This window comes from Mustelus asterias, chromosome 12 (assembly GCF_964213995.1).
Source record: "Mustelus asterias chromosome 12, sMusAst1.hap1.1, whole genome shotgun sequence".
Taxonomy (NCBI): domain Eukaryota; kingdom Metazoa; phylum Chordata; class Chondrichthyes; order Carcharhiniformes; family Triakidae; genus Mustelus; species Mustelus asterias.
In genome coordinates, this window is record NC_135812.1 from 30,685,342 (window position 1) to 30,702,118 (window position 16,777).

The 16,777-nt window shown below is 42.3% G+C and overlaps 1 protein-coding gene across 12 annotated transcripts in view; it reads left to right on the plus strand.

Annotated features, from left to right (window-relative positions):
• Positions 1–1,471: 1,471 nt before the first annotated feature.
• The window catches only part of auts2a (activator of transcription and developmental regulator AUTS2 a), a 1,221,519-nt gene continuing 1,206,213 nt past the window's right edge, over positions 1,472–16,777 (plus strand). For all 12 annotated transcript variants that reach the window (XM_078224989.1, XM_078224996.1, XM_078224993.1 and 9 more), the window contains exons 1-2: positions 1,472–1,748; positions 2,249–3,072. In XM_078224989.1, coding sequence (XP_078081115.1) covers positions 2,773–3,072 — 300 coding nt within the window. In that variant the 5' untranslated portion in view covers positions 1,472–1,748; positions 2,249–2,772. The remainder of the gene's footprint in view (positions 1,749–2,248; positions 3,073–16,777) is intronic.

Sequence of the window (16,777 nt, forward strand, 5' to 3'; positions counted from 1 at the left end):
GGTCACGCCGGATCCGGTGACACTTAACCCCTGGAGTGCTGGACTCGATTTTTCAATCATTTCCATAAAGTTTCTCATCATCCAAGTACCGAGGCAGCCCGTGAAGTCGCAAGTTAAATGTTTTATAAATGGGGTGGGGGTAAAAAATGTCATCCAGGGTTTAGGTAAATTTCAAGGGGGGGGGGAGATTAGCAAAGTAGTTACTTCCATCATGTTCAAATTCGACCATTACAATCAAGAGCTTGGATAATTAAGGATTTCATTGCAAACGTTGTCATTTTATTTATTTAAACTCCTTAAAAGAATACTGGGAAAATTGAAAACATCAACCACGCTTGACTTTGACGTGGGGCAAACTTGGTCTCATAATATATCGGGGGGGGGGGGGGGAATAAACATTTGTTAATTTCAAATGAAACAACATCTAAACTTGTAGCCTTGTTTGTTAAACATTTCTTTCCTGTTGTGTGTTTGTTTGCTATTATAACTCTCAATGTTGGGTCCAACTCACTGAAAATTAAATGCTTATTCATTTTTTAAAATCGGTTTTCCATCTGACTTGCCCCAGCCCACCAAGGCTTGCTTGCTCCTAATCTGGATCACCGCGGGGGGGGGGGGGGGGGTACATTGGGACTGGACTGGTTCGACTGACTTGTAGTCCTTACAATGGATGGGTGACACCTTGGTAACCGATTATCGATCCCAGTTCGATGGACTGGCACAGAACCTCTGGAGATCACCAGGATCTGATAAAGATCCCATGGACGGGAGGAATCCTGTCCAGATGGCACCAATCCGTTGGTTCGATCAAATGTACTCGGGTAGGATCCACCCTTGAGCAGGAGATATTCCTCCTTTTGGGGGGGGGGGGGGTAAAGTAACTCCTAAAGTTCAGACTGACACCTTGTTGCAGCTAACGGGTAACGCTGAATCATCACTCCAGTTTGCAGTTCCGTCGGTCTCTACAATGTATCATTTAACATAGAAAAAAAGAAACACTACTTAATCAGCAACAATGCACAATATGTAGCCATGGGGAGTTTCTAGTTACATGACATGGGCTCCCAAAAGGGTGCATCTTTTAAACATCTTTGGAAAACGAGATGCCAGTGCCTCTTGAGCTTTTTTTAAAATATTTTTTAAAAAGCCCCCGTGCTGTCCTAGTTCGTTGTCTGACTTCAGCAGAACTTAAGGAACACAGATGCAACGTAATGAAGGAGGTGTCATTAAAGCCGCTAGCTGTGAAAGATTGGGGGGGGAGATTTGAGCAGGGAGACCGCACTGCCCCCCCAACCTCTCCTCAAAAGGGGCAAGGCACCCCAGGGCAAGTGGGCTGGTTTGGAAAATCTGCAGAGAGAGGGGAACAAATGCCCCAGTGAAACTGGTTGGACTATTTCCTGGTGAGGAAGTAGACATGAGCGGAACTGGCGTAAGTTGTTATCCCTGCGCTGAAGGGGCTGTGGATCTGTGTACTACAGACTGGGGAAAGCTCCATTCTTTTTAAAAGGATTTGTCTTTCTACCCTCTCTCTCTCTTTCTCTCTCTCTCCATTCTTATTCATCTCCCCCCTCCCCCTTCCTTCCCCCCCGATTAGGATCCTTTCATCACCTCCCCACAACCTCTCTTACCACCCCCCCCTCCTCTTTTTGCATTTGATCGGCATCTGGAGAACAAAAAAAACACCCCGTCAGCTCCGAAAGTCTTCAGTCTGATGGCTGGAGCTGAAATCTACTGTGGTGGGATGTACGGTGCGTGAATTTCATTCCAGACAAAGAGAAGTCAGAGAGAGAGCGACAGAGAGAGAGGAGAGAGAGAGAGGGAGACGGGGAGACAGGGGGGAGGGAAGGAGAGAGGGAGACAGAGGAGGAGGAGGAGGGAGGGGGGAAGAGGAGAGAGAGAGAGAGAGGGAGACAGAGGGGGGGGGGCAGAGAGGGAGACGGTGGGGAGGAGGGGGGAAGGAGAGAGGGAGAAGTGGGTGGGTGGGCACAGCAAAGAAAGAGGGAAAAAGACTGTGTGCGGGAGAGATTGGGAGGATAAGAGATAATGTGGGGAGAGAAAAGGTGTGAATCAAACATCATTTTTGTCGCTAAGCACCTTTTTTTTTAGTAACTGGATCAAATGCAGAAATTAATGGGGAAAAAAGAGGGGGGGGGGGCAGAAAAATCGGCCAGAATTTCTAGTTATTTTCGGGTCGCTACAAGTGGTAAGAGCATTTTGCCAAGTGTATGATTTTATTTTTAATTTTTAGGAAGGACCAAATTGTGGTCGTGGTTATTGTGGATTCCGGGAGATTACTGCTGCTGAAACTATTGGGGGAAATTTAGAAAAAAAAACTCGTATCTCTTGCGGGCAAAAAAATATATAAATATTTTAAAAAGTGGTGTTATTATAGAATCAACGTCAGCCTGCACTGTGGAGACCTGGTCAATTTCACTTGAGAATTTGGTCAATTACACCTGGGAATTTCCTTGTCAATTTCACTTGGAATTTGGTCAGTTCCTGTCTGGACGGTCGGCTCGCCTTGGAATTATTATGGGAATACTGGAATGATTTCTCCATCCAAGTTGTAAACGGATTCGTTCTCTCCTCTTGCGGATTTTTTTTTGCTCTAGCCCCGGTGATTAATACACAGACGACGTGCATCCAGCCATCGCCTCCTGCAAAGTGCTTTGCATGGGCTTTGTGGAATTGCCATTGTTAATTTTTATTGAGTTTTGAATACATATATATAAAAATAAAAGCGGTCACATCTCTGTGGGGAATTCTTGTGCAATGGATGGCCCGCGGTGCAGTGGGCTTCGCCGGAGTAGGCGATCCAGAACCCAGAGGAACCGAGACAGAAAAGCCAAGGGAGCTGGAGGTGGTGGTGGCGGAGGGGGAGGAGGAGGAGGCACTTCGGGGGCCATCAACACTCTATCCTCATCAGGGTCTGAGCGAGAGGGCAGCAACAAGAACCCAGCCTCATCCCGTCCCAGACCTCCCAGGCGCCGGAGGAAAGATTCCACCTCGGGAGAGGAAGATCTGATTGATGGATTTGGAATAGCCAGCTTCATCACCTTGGAAGCTCTGGAGGTAAGGCACGGCGAATTCTTCGCCTCTTTTAAGCCTAAATGTGTTTAAGCTTTAAGATTTTGTTTTGCATAGTGACCCCCTTATTATTACAGTATAATGGTGAAGCTTTTCAAGAAATTATTAAATCTACACTTTTTATTGTTTGATCAAACTGGTCTTATCAGTTCCAGAATGGTTGGAGTTGAGCAAATTTCCACACTGATGCTGGACCAGAGCTAGATTATTCCTGTAGACAGTATTTTCTTGATATTTGTCTTGTAACCTCCATCCTGGCCATTTAAGAGTTGAGATAAAGTAAGAAAGTGTGTGAAAACAATGTTGGTACTTTACCAAGGGTGGAAGGAATGCAGTGATTTGGCCCGCTTGGGATTTGTGTACCTCTTTAACTCACATATCACGCAAGTATTAGGCCTAAACATTGTAATTCTGCTTAATTATCTCATTCAGGCACTCCCCTATGGAGAATTGAGAATCTGGTAGATGTGGTGACTATTATTGGCCAAAATGAGTTGTGACTGAAAAAGGTTTGAAAGCTGCCAGCTATTGTACTTGCATTGGTTTGGAAGCCACCTCAACTAGTACTTTGGAAAAAAAAAGAGGGGAGAGCCCAAGGGATTGGTACAACACACTGCTATTGAATGTTTGCATTGAATATGAATGATTTAAGAAATGATATAACTATTTATTGAGAAGCGTTTTGGAAATACAACCGGCATACTTGGAAAAATTACATTGTAAATATGATTCTGTTTTTTGCATTAATGGAAAAGTCGGTAGTGTTGGCAGAATTCCTCAATGTGGTCGATTAAATGCTTTCCCTGTTCAAGTTACGTTTTGCTGTTTTTGTGACAATGAAATGATGTAGATTGCACATCACCATTTCTACCTCCAAGTACCAACAAAGTAGTTGGGAGGTTTGCCCAGATGTTATCAGATTGTCAGTGTCAAGTAAGGGACATTTTTAACCATGGCCGGTATTGAATGGTAAGCCACTGGTTGGGATGTGTGCTGTTTCAGAAGAGCCAGCTCCATGGATTTAACAGCTACTGGATTCCCCTCCACTACCACCTATTATTGAGAACCACAAGCAAATAGCCCCAGTCCACATGTTTGCTTGCCTTAAACAGAAGTGCTGCATGAATTGGAACTTACTTCAGTTAAAGCATCCAAAAGTACCCGTATTGGTTTGGTAAATTTTTACACTCTTTGCCGTTTACTGGGTTGGCATTACTAACTTCATTAAGCCACTTCCCAGGATCAAGTTGTACCTAACTATTTTTGTATTAAGGAGGAATATAGTTTTAATGTTAACTTTCATTGGAACATAAATGCGAGTGTGCTGGAGATGGGACCTGTACAGCTTTTCCAGCAGTTTTTATTTATAAGCTTTTTTGCATTTGTTTTCAACCTCATGCACTGCAGTATCACAGTCTCTTGTGTGTAGGAATGGTAGCACAAGCAATAGGTCAGTATATCTGCTATCTGTTTCTTATACATTGTTTTTACACTCTCTCTGAATTGTCTCTTTCCACTGCTGAATATGAAGTGTGTCCTTTTAACCATCAGATCTTGTCAGTGACATCTATAGGAAGAGATGGTTATTTGCTCAGAATAACATTCTGCAGAGTTTCATTTTATTTCAAACATCGGGCTAATTGTAAAACGAATTGGTTTAGGAAGGTGTTTGGAAATCTAAGTTTGGGGCATTGGTTGCCATCATGTCCTTCCTCTGAGGTGCAAAAATGCATTTACCGTGAACCATTTATTTAACTTTTGTAAATGGATTGACGCTACTTTGCAAAATTATTTTGTAATGAATTGTTAAGATTATTATGTTCACAATTGTTTTTGGATATTCCCTGTTTAGAAAGAAGGGACAATTGAGAAATTCTGGCTCTATTTTGATGCATGGTATTGCCTGGAATGTTACTTCAATGACACCACGATATTGTTAGGGGCTACACATGCTAGTCTAGCTGGTGCCTTCCTTTCCAGATTGATGGTGAAGTCTAGTCACATGTTCAATGTTAATGGTCTTACATTTGGATTTAAGGAATTTCATAGATTTTTAGTACTCCCCGTGTACAGCAAATGGTGTGTTTCTCTTTCATGATAGGAAGCCTGAAGGGTTATATTCAGCCTTGAAACATGGCTTAGCTTTGGACATGAACTCTTGTATTGGACTGACTTTGCTGTTGTTGTGGTCCGATATTCATTGGTGGAATTGTTGTTGACATGTCATACCTACAGTGAACCCCTATTAAATCCTTCAGAGCCATGTTAAATTAATTTGATCAGCATTGATCCATATTAAATTTAAAAATGTTGGGACTACAATCAGTTCATTCACTTGACAGTGAGGTATGTGAGTTTGCAAAGCACAGTTTTGTACAGGCAGCTGATTCTGATCATTTGAGTCAACCGTCCAGAAGCTGCTTGACATTTAATGGGATCATAGAATTGCTGATGCAAGTTTTTATTTTTAAATTTTTATGGGAGTGGATGGACAGCCATCCTTTTCTGAAAGTGAGTAACTTTTTAAATATCCGTTTGGTGTGGCGAGGCCCTGTGCTTCTGAAGTAAAAATGGAGAATGGTTACTTGTTTTAATAGTGTGCTCTTTGAATAATTAAAATAAAATGCCTTATTTTGCCCTCCTGACGATCCAGCAACATAAAGGTTCAACGCTATTCTTAGAGGGAAATAATCGATGCAAAAATACACAGTTCAGCAAATAAATGCTCTTGTGAACTCATTGAAAACTAATCTAAATGAGCAGGTGTATCTTTATTAATAAATGTGCCTCTTCATTAATGCATTTAATTTTAGTACTTTGTACCATTGTTATAATTTCATGTACGATATAAAAATGCCTGATACTTTTATTAAGCCAAGTGGTTAGAAGCTTAGGTACTTCCAAGAAGATAAAATGTCTAAGTTCTTGGTCACCCAAAGTTGCAAATCGAGTGCTCTCAGTAAATCCTGAAAATGTTTGCACAATATCCTGTATTCTGGAGTATTGCTGATACAGCGCTGCAGTTGTGGCTGTAGACAGTGGGTGGTTTTCCTGGTTCATTTCGAGCATTGTATCCTGTTCCAATTTTCTAAGACCAATATCTTGTTGCGAAAGAATTGAAGATGTTAGCACTTGACAGCACTCTATTAATACAGGACAAACATCAATATTTCAAAACTCATGCAATAGTCCATCAGGTTTCTCTTGGACATTGTCAGAATTTAAGTTCTTTTGTACTTTGTGAAATTTGATTTGGTTTATTATTGTCACGTGGCGGGATACAGTGCAAAGTATTAGTTCTTGCACGATATACAGACAAAACGTACCATTCTTAGAGTACATAGGGAGAAAGAAAGGAGTGCAGAAATAGAGGGAGAGGCGAAGCAATAAAAACTCAACTTCCAAGCTGTGATGGGGAGAGGTTAAAGATGTAACAGCAAGGGGTGGTTGAGAAAGTATTTTTTTTTAAAAAGGGGCAGCACGGTAGCATAGTGGTTAGCACTGCTGCTTCACAGCTCCAGGGACCTGGGTTCGATTCCCAGCTTGGGTCACTGTCTGTGTGGAGTTTGCACATTCTCCTCGTGTCTGTGCGGGTTTCCTCCGGGTGCTCCGGTTTCCTCCCACAGTCCAAAGATGTGCGGGTTAGGTTGATTGGCCATGCTAAAATTGCCCCTTAGTGTCCTGGGATGTGTAGATTAGAGGGATTAGTGGGTAAAATATGTAGGGATATGGGGGTAGGGCCTGGGTGGGATTGTGGTCGGTGCAGACTCGATGGGCCGAATGGCCTCTTTCTGTACTGTAGGGTTTCTATGATTTCTACTCCTGATTCACAGCCGTAATAGAAACATAGAATCTCTCCAGTGCAGTAGGTCATTCGGCCCATCAAGCCTGCACTGGCAACAATCCCACCCAGGCCTTATCCCTGTAACGCCATGCCTTTACCCTGCTAATCCCCCTGACACTAAGGGGCAATTTAACATGGCCAATCAATCTAACTCACATATCTTTGGAGTGTGAGTGGAAACTGGAGCAGCTGGAGGAAATCCACGGGGAGAACGTGCAAACTCCACATAGATAGTCACCCAAGGCTGGAATTGAACCCAGGTCCCTGGTGCTGTGAGGCAGCGGTGCTGATCAGCAGGCCACCCATCTGATTAACTTGTTTGTTGGGGGCCATCTATACATAGTTACAAACAGATATATTGCACAGCAGAATAGAGACCATTTGTGCTTGTCAAAAAATAGAAACTTTTCTCATTGGGGGTTCAGACTGTGGAAAATAAAAGGGAGGATGATTTTTTTTATTATGGGCCTTTTTTATTTAGTAAGATGTAGAGATGTTAACAAAACTACAATAAACTGCATGACTGTCACATTTAAATTATGACCATGAAAGATGATCAGGAATGGCTTGAGTGCACCATAAAAGGACATTACTACACTGATGTACAGCAATTTATATTAAAATGAATCCTCTTTATTTTTAACCATATCAGGAATTTCTTTTTATTTGGCAATAATTGGTCCTCCATTTTAGCATGATTTTTGTGGTCACACAATCGTCTGGAAATCAAGTGAAGTGTCCTTTTTCTTAATTGGGATATATTCCATTTTTTTTTGCATGAAATTTACCAGAACGGGGTTACACAGTGATTTTTTTTTTCAAAAGAAAAATTCAGCCTTGTCTCTGCTCACTTCAGTGACGCATGAGAAATTGAGAATTTTCCTTGTATCTGAAAATGCAACAAAAAAAGTATGAAGCCTCGTAATTGAGGCATTGATCAGTCGTAGCCCTGCAGAGAACAGAGTCAGTAATTTTGTGTAGCACGTTGTTATGAGCAGTTTCGCCAGTCAGTCAATAATGTACTGAACATAGTCAAGAACGTTGGTTTAAATTCAATTATTTGAGTTGGGCTTTATTCGTCTCTGCAAAATGATGGTGTTGTTTTTTGTTGCTCAGCTCTCTGACCTGAGAGAGGTTTGGAGGAGAGATGTTGAATTCTTGTCATTCTGCAGTCTGTAACAATCCGAGTGAAGGTGGTGTTAACGGAGCTGTTAACTATGGTTAACAATTGAATGTGAGGAAACACTGACCCTCACATACGTGTACTATGTATGCTATCCCTTGTATCAAAACTTAGGTAGCAGTTCAGTTTACAATGTGATATATTCCTTTATGACAGCTGATTCACCAGTTTTATTATCACCTCTGAAATCCATTTTAAAAAGTATGCTTTAGAATACCGTGTTTTTAAAAAAAAAACACAAATCAGTGTAGTATATGCTGCTGTTTGGATGAATTTCTACAATGTTGCTGTTCCACAGTTGTAATTGGCAGTGTCTTCCGAATTCCTTTATGGTTTACTGTGTTAGCCAACTCCCAGGTACATTTGTCCAGGCTTGCTATTTGGATATAGGAGATAGCCTCAACAGATACAAGAGTCACCAGACTCAACGTTGGCTAGGTTCTCTCTCCTACTGATGCTGTCACGGTGGCACAGTGGTTAGCACTGCTGCCTCAGTGCCAGCAACCCGGGTTCGATTTCTGGCTTGTGTCACTGTCTATGCAGAGTCTGCACATTCTCCCCATGTCTGCGTGGGTTTCCTCCGGTTACTCCGGTTTCCCGCCATAGTCCGAAAGACGTGCTGGTTAGGTGCATTGGCCATGCTACATTCTCCCACGGTGTACCTGAACATGTGCTGGAGTGTGGCGACTAGGGGATTAATAAACTGGCAGACCTGCTGAGATTTTCCAGCATTTTCAGTTTTTATTGTCTTTATGGCACATGTCTGGTCGCATAATGATTTCCATACATCATTGTAAAAAAATAAGCTTATATCAGCCTTCAATACATTTCACCAGAGTCATTTTTGAAAGCATTCGTTCTTGTTCGTACGCTCATGCTTTCGCCCATGCTGTAAGCAAAAGAGGCAATTGGGCCAGATTGACATTGTTATATCTCACTTGCAAGACCTTTTATAACTCGTTGATTCCTGCATATGGATGATGGGACCTTCTTTCATAGAGTAAGTAGTTCCTCCCTCTGTATGTCATATACCTTTAAAGCATAATAGAGTTGATTACTATCAAGTTTCACTACGGCATTTGAAAAGTCCATGCTTGTCGTGCCGCAATGCTAGTCAAGGTTTCAACAAGATACAATAACCTGCAATTTTGGCTCCTTGTTCTTATTCTACTCTTAAAACTCTTGCTGTCATGAAGGGCTCATGTGCATCTTGATGGTGTTTGTAGATAGGAATGTTAAAAATGAATGGCCTAGAATAAATGGGGCTACTTGGCTGCACTCCGCACATCTTTGAATCAATTTTTAAAAATGGAAAATTGCTTCTGGTGCTGATTTTCTTTTTGGCATCTGGAAAACTAACTGCAGTATTTTGATGTCCGACAAGTTGCAGATTTAATTGTAGACTTGTTGTCAAATGACAACTAGTGTTGTTAATGCACACACACCTAAATTTGGTTGATTGAGTGGGTCAGATTTCTGCAGGATTGATTAATCTCTCAAAAGTGGAGTGCTTCAAAGCACAGGCTTTGTCCATGTTGCAACAAGTAGATTTTTAAAAAACTTAAATTTAAGTCACACATAATGCTGGGCATGTAATCTGTGTGAAGAACATGAACCATGAAATGTCAGAAGGTATCTAGTGATGCTTATGATTGCAAATTTGAGTTGTGTCTGGAGAGAGCGTTTTGCATTGTAAAATATGTGGGTGAAGCAGGTGTCAGTTTGGTTGACTTGGCCATCTCTTGAGTTCAGAGGTTGTGTATGCAAGCTTCATTCCAGAACCTGAGCACATGATTTGGACTGACATGCCAATGCAGTACCAAATGCTACATTGTCAGCAGTACGCCCTTTCAATTAAATATTAAACTGAGCTCCTTCCTGTTCATTTCCATGCCTCAGATAGACATAAATGTTTCCAAAGGAACGATTCGAAGAACGGATGTGTGCTTATAATTAGGACCAGGCTGGGGGGCATGGAGGGGGCGGGGGGTGGACACTCAAAAGACTGGCCATATGGAAAACCTGATGGTGCCATAGCTCTGTTGAGTTGACCAAACAGGACTATAGGCTTATGTGGATTCATGCAAATGAGGCACCATTTCATGCCAGATAGACTTCAACAATTGGAAACAGTCTGTACATAACCAAAGCACTTGGCACCAAAGTCTCCACATTGGAACATAGATATTTGAAAAGCTATGCTTTCCGATTACCGCAGAAAAGCACCATCACAGGAAGTTGCAAGTTTGCAGTAGACCCTTCTCTCAATGCAATTGACAAAGCCTTGCTTGGATAGGACTGTATTCCCACTTGAAGACTCATCAGATGAGCAGTAGATCTGAATCATCAGTAGCAATGTAAAGATCAAGGAAAGGCGGGGAATTCTCCTTGTGTCCTGACCAACATTTCCCCCGCCCCATGAGCAACACCAAAAAATTCATAAATTAATCCTTTAGTGTTTGTGAGACTTTATTGTATGCTAAACAGTTATTGTATTTATTTAATTTACAACAGTGACTGCACTTCAGAAAAGTTATCCATCGGATGTGAGTTACTTAGGGACATCCTGAGTGATATTTTAACGCACTATAGAAGTACAAATCCTTTTCTTTCTCATGTCCGTGGTTGCTGATGTTGAAGAGAGCAGTATGAGGTTAGATGAAAAGCATTTTGGTATAAAGTTCAAGCACATTTCCTTAAGTGTAATCTTTGTTTTTAGTTAAAGTCCTATCACCTGAGGAAGGAGCGGCGCTCCGAAAGCTCGTGATTCCAAATAAACCTGTTGGACTTTAACCTGGCGTTGTGAACTTCTTACTGTGCCCACCCCAGTCCAACGCTGGTATCTCCACCTCTTTGTTTTCAGCACATTGGGACCAATACAATAGAAAATCTAGTGACAATGCTGGTTTCAGATCCTAAAGTGTAATACTGAGGACTTTGTCCACTAAACACAGTCTCTACCACTGACAGCAAACAGCCAAGAGTATTTTAGACCAGGACATGTGTCTTTCATCTCAGTCAGTGATGGGCAACCTAGGCTAGTGAGTGGACTGCGTGAGTGGCTCTCTTTCATCTGTGTGCTGCAAGATTGAAATCAGGCTTAGTCACTAACTATGACCCCATGAAAAAGATTAAATACATTCAATATGTGCCAAATTCACAAGCAATTCACCAAAGATCCTTATACAGCACCTTCAAATCCACGACTGCTTCCATCAGAAGGATGAGGGCAGCAGATACATGGGAACACCTCCACTTGCAGATTCCACTCCAAGCCACTCACCATCTTGACTTGGAAATATATCACCATTCCTTCACAGTCGCTGAGTCAAAATCCTGGAATTCCCTCCCTAACGGCATTGTGGGTCAACCCACAGCATGTGGACTGCAGCATTTCAAGAAGGCAGCTCACCACCACCTTCTCAAGGGCAACCAAGGATGGGCAATAAATGCTGGCCAGCCAACGACGCCCATGTCTCATGAATGATTAAAAAAATATATTTCAGAACAAGTTATAGGAAATGCTTAATCATGAATATATTAATGGAACCATCATCAACTTCAAATGGTAAAAGCAAAATAAATATTTACACTTTGGTCGCAGAGGGAGCACAGGGCTCTCGCCACCAATGTTGTGTGCAATCAGCGTGCATCTTGCTTCACTTGCCCCTGCCCCTATACCAGTAGGAAAAAAAACATGTCGATGGAAACCGGCAGAACGTGGCTACCCAATGCGTAGGCAATGGTTAACAAAATGTCTCATGGGCCGCACTCAGAAACCAAATGGGCCGCATGTGATCCCTGGACTGCAGGTTGTCCACCACTGATCTAAATCCTATCCAAAGTGACAGGTATTTTTAAAAAGTCTTAAAATCCTGGAAACACTGGGGTTCATCTTTGACATGTTACACATTGCTATAGGAATGTACCCTGACTCTTGTCATACTTTAGACATATGATGGCACAGTGGTTAACACTGCTGCCTCACAGCACCAGGGACCCAGGTTCAATTCAATTCCAGCCTTGGGTCACTGTCTTTGTGGAGTTTGCAGTTTCTCCCTGTGTCTACGTGGGTTTCCTCCGGGTGCTCTGGAGATGTGCAGGTTAGGTTGATTGGCCATGCAGCTAAATTGACTCGCGTGTTCAGGGGATTAGCAGGGGTTAGGGGGATGTGTGGGGTTACAGGAATAGGTCCTGGGTGAGATTGTGGTCAGTACAGACTCAATGTCCGACTGGCCTCCTTCTGTATTGTAGGGATTTGATGACATAATGAGCCATTGATACCAAGAGGTTGGAGGAGAAACTGTACTTAAATGTGATGGTTTATACTACAGCATATTAATATGCTCTGATAAAGCACAAAGAGAATCTAAATTCATTACCTCAAACTTCTCCCATCACCACCATTACCAGTGATAGATCTTGACTCACCCTTGTTCTGTACTGATCAAAATGCCATCTTCAGTCAGAAACTCCCGAGTTAGGATTAAACCTATAACAACTGTATTGCTGAAATTCTTACTTGTTCAAATGTGAAAATGTTTTTGATTTGATTTATTATTGTCACATGTATTAGTATACAGTGAAAAATATTTTTTCTTGCGCACTATACAAACAAAGCATACCATTCATACAGTACATCGGGGAGAGGAAACAAAGAGGATGCAGAATGTAGTGTTACAGTCATAGCTAGTGTGTTGAGAAAGATCAGCTTAATGTATGGTAGGTCTGATGGCAGCAGGGAAGAAGCTGTTCTTGAGCCGGTTGGTATGGGACCTCAGACTTTTGCATGTTTTTCCCGACGGAAGAAAGTGGAAGAGAGTGTGTCCAGGAGCATGGGATCCTTGATTATGCTGGCTGCTTTTCTGAGGCAGCAGGAAGTGTAGACAGAGTCAATGGATGGGAGGCTGGTTTGCGTGATGGACTGGGTTTCCTTCACAACCCTTTTGCAATCTTGGTCAGAACAGGAGCCATACCAAGCTGTGATACTTCGGGAAAGGATGCTTTCTATGGTGCATCTGTAAAAATCGGTGAGAGTCGTAGTGGACATGGCGAATTTCCATTACTTGAATGCCTTGTGACACTATTGCTTGTTGCTTAAAAGCATTGTCTTATTTTAAAGACAATTTCTATTCAGATCAATGTAATAAGTTTCAGAAATGAGATTGGTTGCATTCACTGCAGCAGGAAGGTTGGACAGCTTTAGCTGTGATCATATTGAAAGGATTCCAAGGTTTATTTTGGTCTGTCTTTCAGCAGAGCAGTGTCACACAAAGAAGGATCTTTTTTCATTCGACCTAATTCCCCCTAAACAGCAAACCCAGCCAAGCTAAGTATATAAATATTCCAATTATTGGTATGCACTGTGATGCAGATGGGTCAAGGAAAGGTGACACCTTAAGTGTCTTCATTTAATAGCTCAGAAAAATTGAAGTAATGACTGACTTCAGGCAGGTATTATCTTAATCCACACAAGGTGATCTTTAATCAGAGGCTGAACCGTAGACATCCACCTGACAGTTCTTTCTCAGGAAAGGGGGATTTTTAGAATTTTGTTCTTTTTTTCCCGGAGAAGTCACCAAGTTTTGAATGCTTTAAAGGTCTCAAATGTGATTATGACCATCTCATTGTTTGCAAATCCTTAAACAGTAGATGGGCAGCACAAGCTGATGTGTTGATCAGGGATTAGTCACAGTCACTGGGAACAACAGATGCTAGTTTGCATTGCAGACAGAGGAGGAAGTCAAAAATTGCTGGATTAACATGGTGGGGGGGTGGGCGGGGAGTCACCATCTGAAAGGCAAGCAAGTAAACATTTTAGCAGAACTCACTGTAATGAAGTATTAAGTGTCATATAGAAGAGTTTGCCTGCAGCGCAGTGATGGTGGAAGATGTATTTCTATGTATAAGATGTATGCGCGAAGTTACATTCAATATGAACCTAATGATTCCCACACTTCAAAAGTACTTCAATGGCTGCAAAGCACTTTGTGATACTGAGGTCACAAGAGGTACCATATTTCTTTCTTTTTCCCTAGAATAGGCTAATTAATTAATTCAGTTGTCCTATCCAATCTTGAATCCGTTTTGCAGTGTGAATTCCACTGATCGTTTATTTAGAGAATGGTTCCAATGGCAAAGATTTCTGATTTATGCTTAACACAGGGTTTCTGCGAATTAAATGCATTTTTGATTAAACATTGGACCTTTTCCTGCCTGCTGTTTTTAATATGTTCATATATGGGGGAATAGGCTGAGCCCAATCCTACTCCAAAGTGTGCATTCTCTAGTTGAACTAACTGATGAATGATCATGATTTGGAGTCCCATAGAATCTCTACAGTGCAGAAGGAGGCCATTCAGCCCATCGAGTCTGCATCAACAACATTCCCACCCAGGCCCTATCCCCGTAACACCTGCGAATCCCCCTAACACTAAGGGGCAATTTAGCATGGCCAATCTACCTAACCCGCACATCTTTGGACTATGGGAGGAAACCGGAGCACCCAGAGGAAACCCCTGCAGACACGAGGAGAACATGCAGACTCCACACAGCAAGTGACTCGAGGCCAGAATTGAACCCTGGTGCTGTGAGGCAGCAGTGCTTGCCGCTGTGCCGCCCAACTAACCTCATTTTGTTTTCCTCTCCCCAATCCAAGATAATTAACATCGATTGTCGCCTTTAATCGAACTCACGCCTCTTGCCTGTTGTCCGGTGGGGAGGGTGGGGGAGTAAGTTTTATTTTGTGGCTAATACGCAGATATAGGTTTATCACGCTGCCAAGTGAAATCAAGTAACACGCTGACGATAGTTAATGCAGCGAGCACTGACAACACAAATAACAGGAGGCAATTTGATGCTTGAATCAGCTGTATGCGTTTAAACAATATGCCTTGATGATGAATTTCATACACTGTAATGGAAGTGGCAAAGTGGTGTCGTGCAGCCTTCACATACTGTCAGTCTCGGTCTAAGTTTCTGCATTTATGAGGAGTCCACAGTCGCTGAATTCCCAGGCCACCAAAGTACAAAGCTGCTGTAATAATTTTTTTTGTTAGGAACACATTTTTATCTGAAAGGAATTCACTGTGCTAATTCTTTTACTCTGTCGCTGCATTATAAATAGACTCTAAGCATCAAATCAAATTTAACAGCTGCTTTATATTCTATATACTAGTTTGGGGCATAATCACAGTTCAGAGACAGTGTCAGAAAACACAGAAGCAAAGGCTTTAATGTTTCTTGTACATTATCATAACCATAAAAGTGTTGAATTGAATCATAAGTTCACATTTATACATTTCTCAATGTAATTTTTAAGGTGATGTGGAGCTAAGTGCCCCTTTTCAACTGACCACTTGAGAAAGGTTGGGTGGGCGGGTACAAATCCTGCTCCCAGGAATATGGGGGCCCATGGGGGGCCCTGAAGGAGTGTATTGCAGTTGAGTCTACATGTAACAGAGGCATTAATAAGGGTTTCAACAGCAGATGAACTGAGCTCAATCAAAATGGGGCTATATGATCCAGATGACAGTAGATGGTTCTAGTGCTGCTGGGGGGGGGGGGGGGGGGGGGGGGTTGTGGCCAGGAGATCATCTTAGGGTCAAAGGTAACAATGTTACCAGTGTTGTAGTATCAGACAGTTGCCAGGAAGAGGGATGCCTTGCATAAGCAGGTTTAACAAAGAAAAGTACAGCACAGGAGCAGACTCTTCGGCCCTCCCAGCCTGTGCCGATCATGATGCCCGAACTGAACTCAGAAAAACCTTCTGCCCTTACTTGGTCTATATTCCCCCTTTTCCTTCCCTATTCATGTACCCATCCAGATGCCTCTTAAATTTGCTAATGTGCCTGCTTCCACCACCTCCTCTGGCAGCGTGTTCCAGGCACCCATCACTCGCTGCGTGGAAAAACTTCCCCCGTACATCTCCCTTAAACTTGCCCCCTCTCACCTTGAACCTGTGCCCCTTTGTAATTGACACTTCCACTCTTGGGGGGAAAAAAAGCTTCTGACTATCCACCCTGTCTATGCCTCTCATTTTCTCAGCTTCTCCCTTCCCTGGAGTAACACCAGTCTCACCTCCATGCCTGCCTGCTGGAAATGGCTCAGGATGGGGACCAACTGAATTTGAGCCAGGAACCATGACTGATCTGTGGCACTGGACATTATTGCATTAAAATATTGCAGCAATCCGTGCCTTTCTGTTCCCCAGACTTTTGATTATTAAAAAAAAAAGTGCAACTTGAAATAATCTGTTGCGGGTTCGTTTCTCGGGAGGTTTCCAGTTTTAAGTTCTACTCCTGAATTCCATATCTCACCGCCAGCAATCTTTATCTGACTGCCAGCATTATGTTCTGCCAAGTGTTTCCATGTGGCTTCACATCACATAGCAGAAAGAGATTTCATTTTACAAGATTGTGACATTATACCAAAGCTGGATTGGTTCCAGTAGACAGAGAGGGGAGAGAGAGAGAACGCTTCAGCTTAGTTTTTTAAAATTGTTCCAAGGAACTCTGCGCTGGTGTGGAGGAGAGCAGTTGTGCTTTGTCTCAAGATCTCCTTTGCCCGTATGACACGCATTGAAACATTGATTAGATAGAACCTTTAGTAGGCGAATAGCATTTTTAAAAATTGAGCAACCAATGTTTAGTTTATTCGGCAAA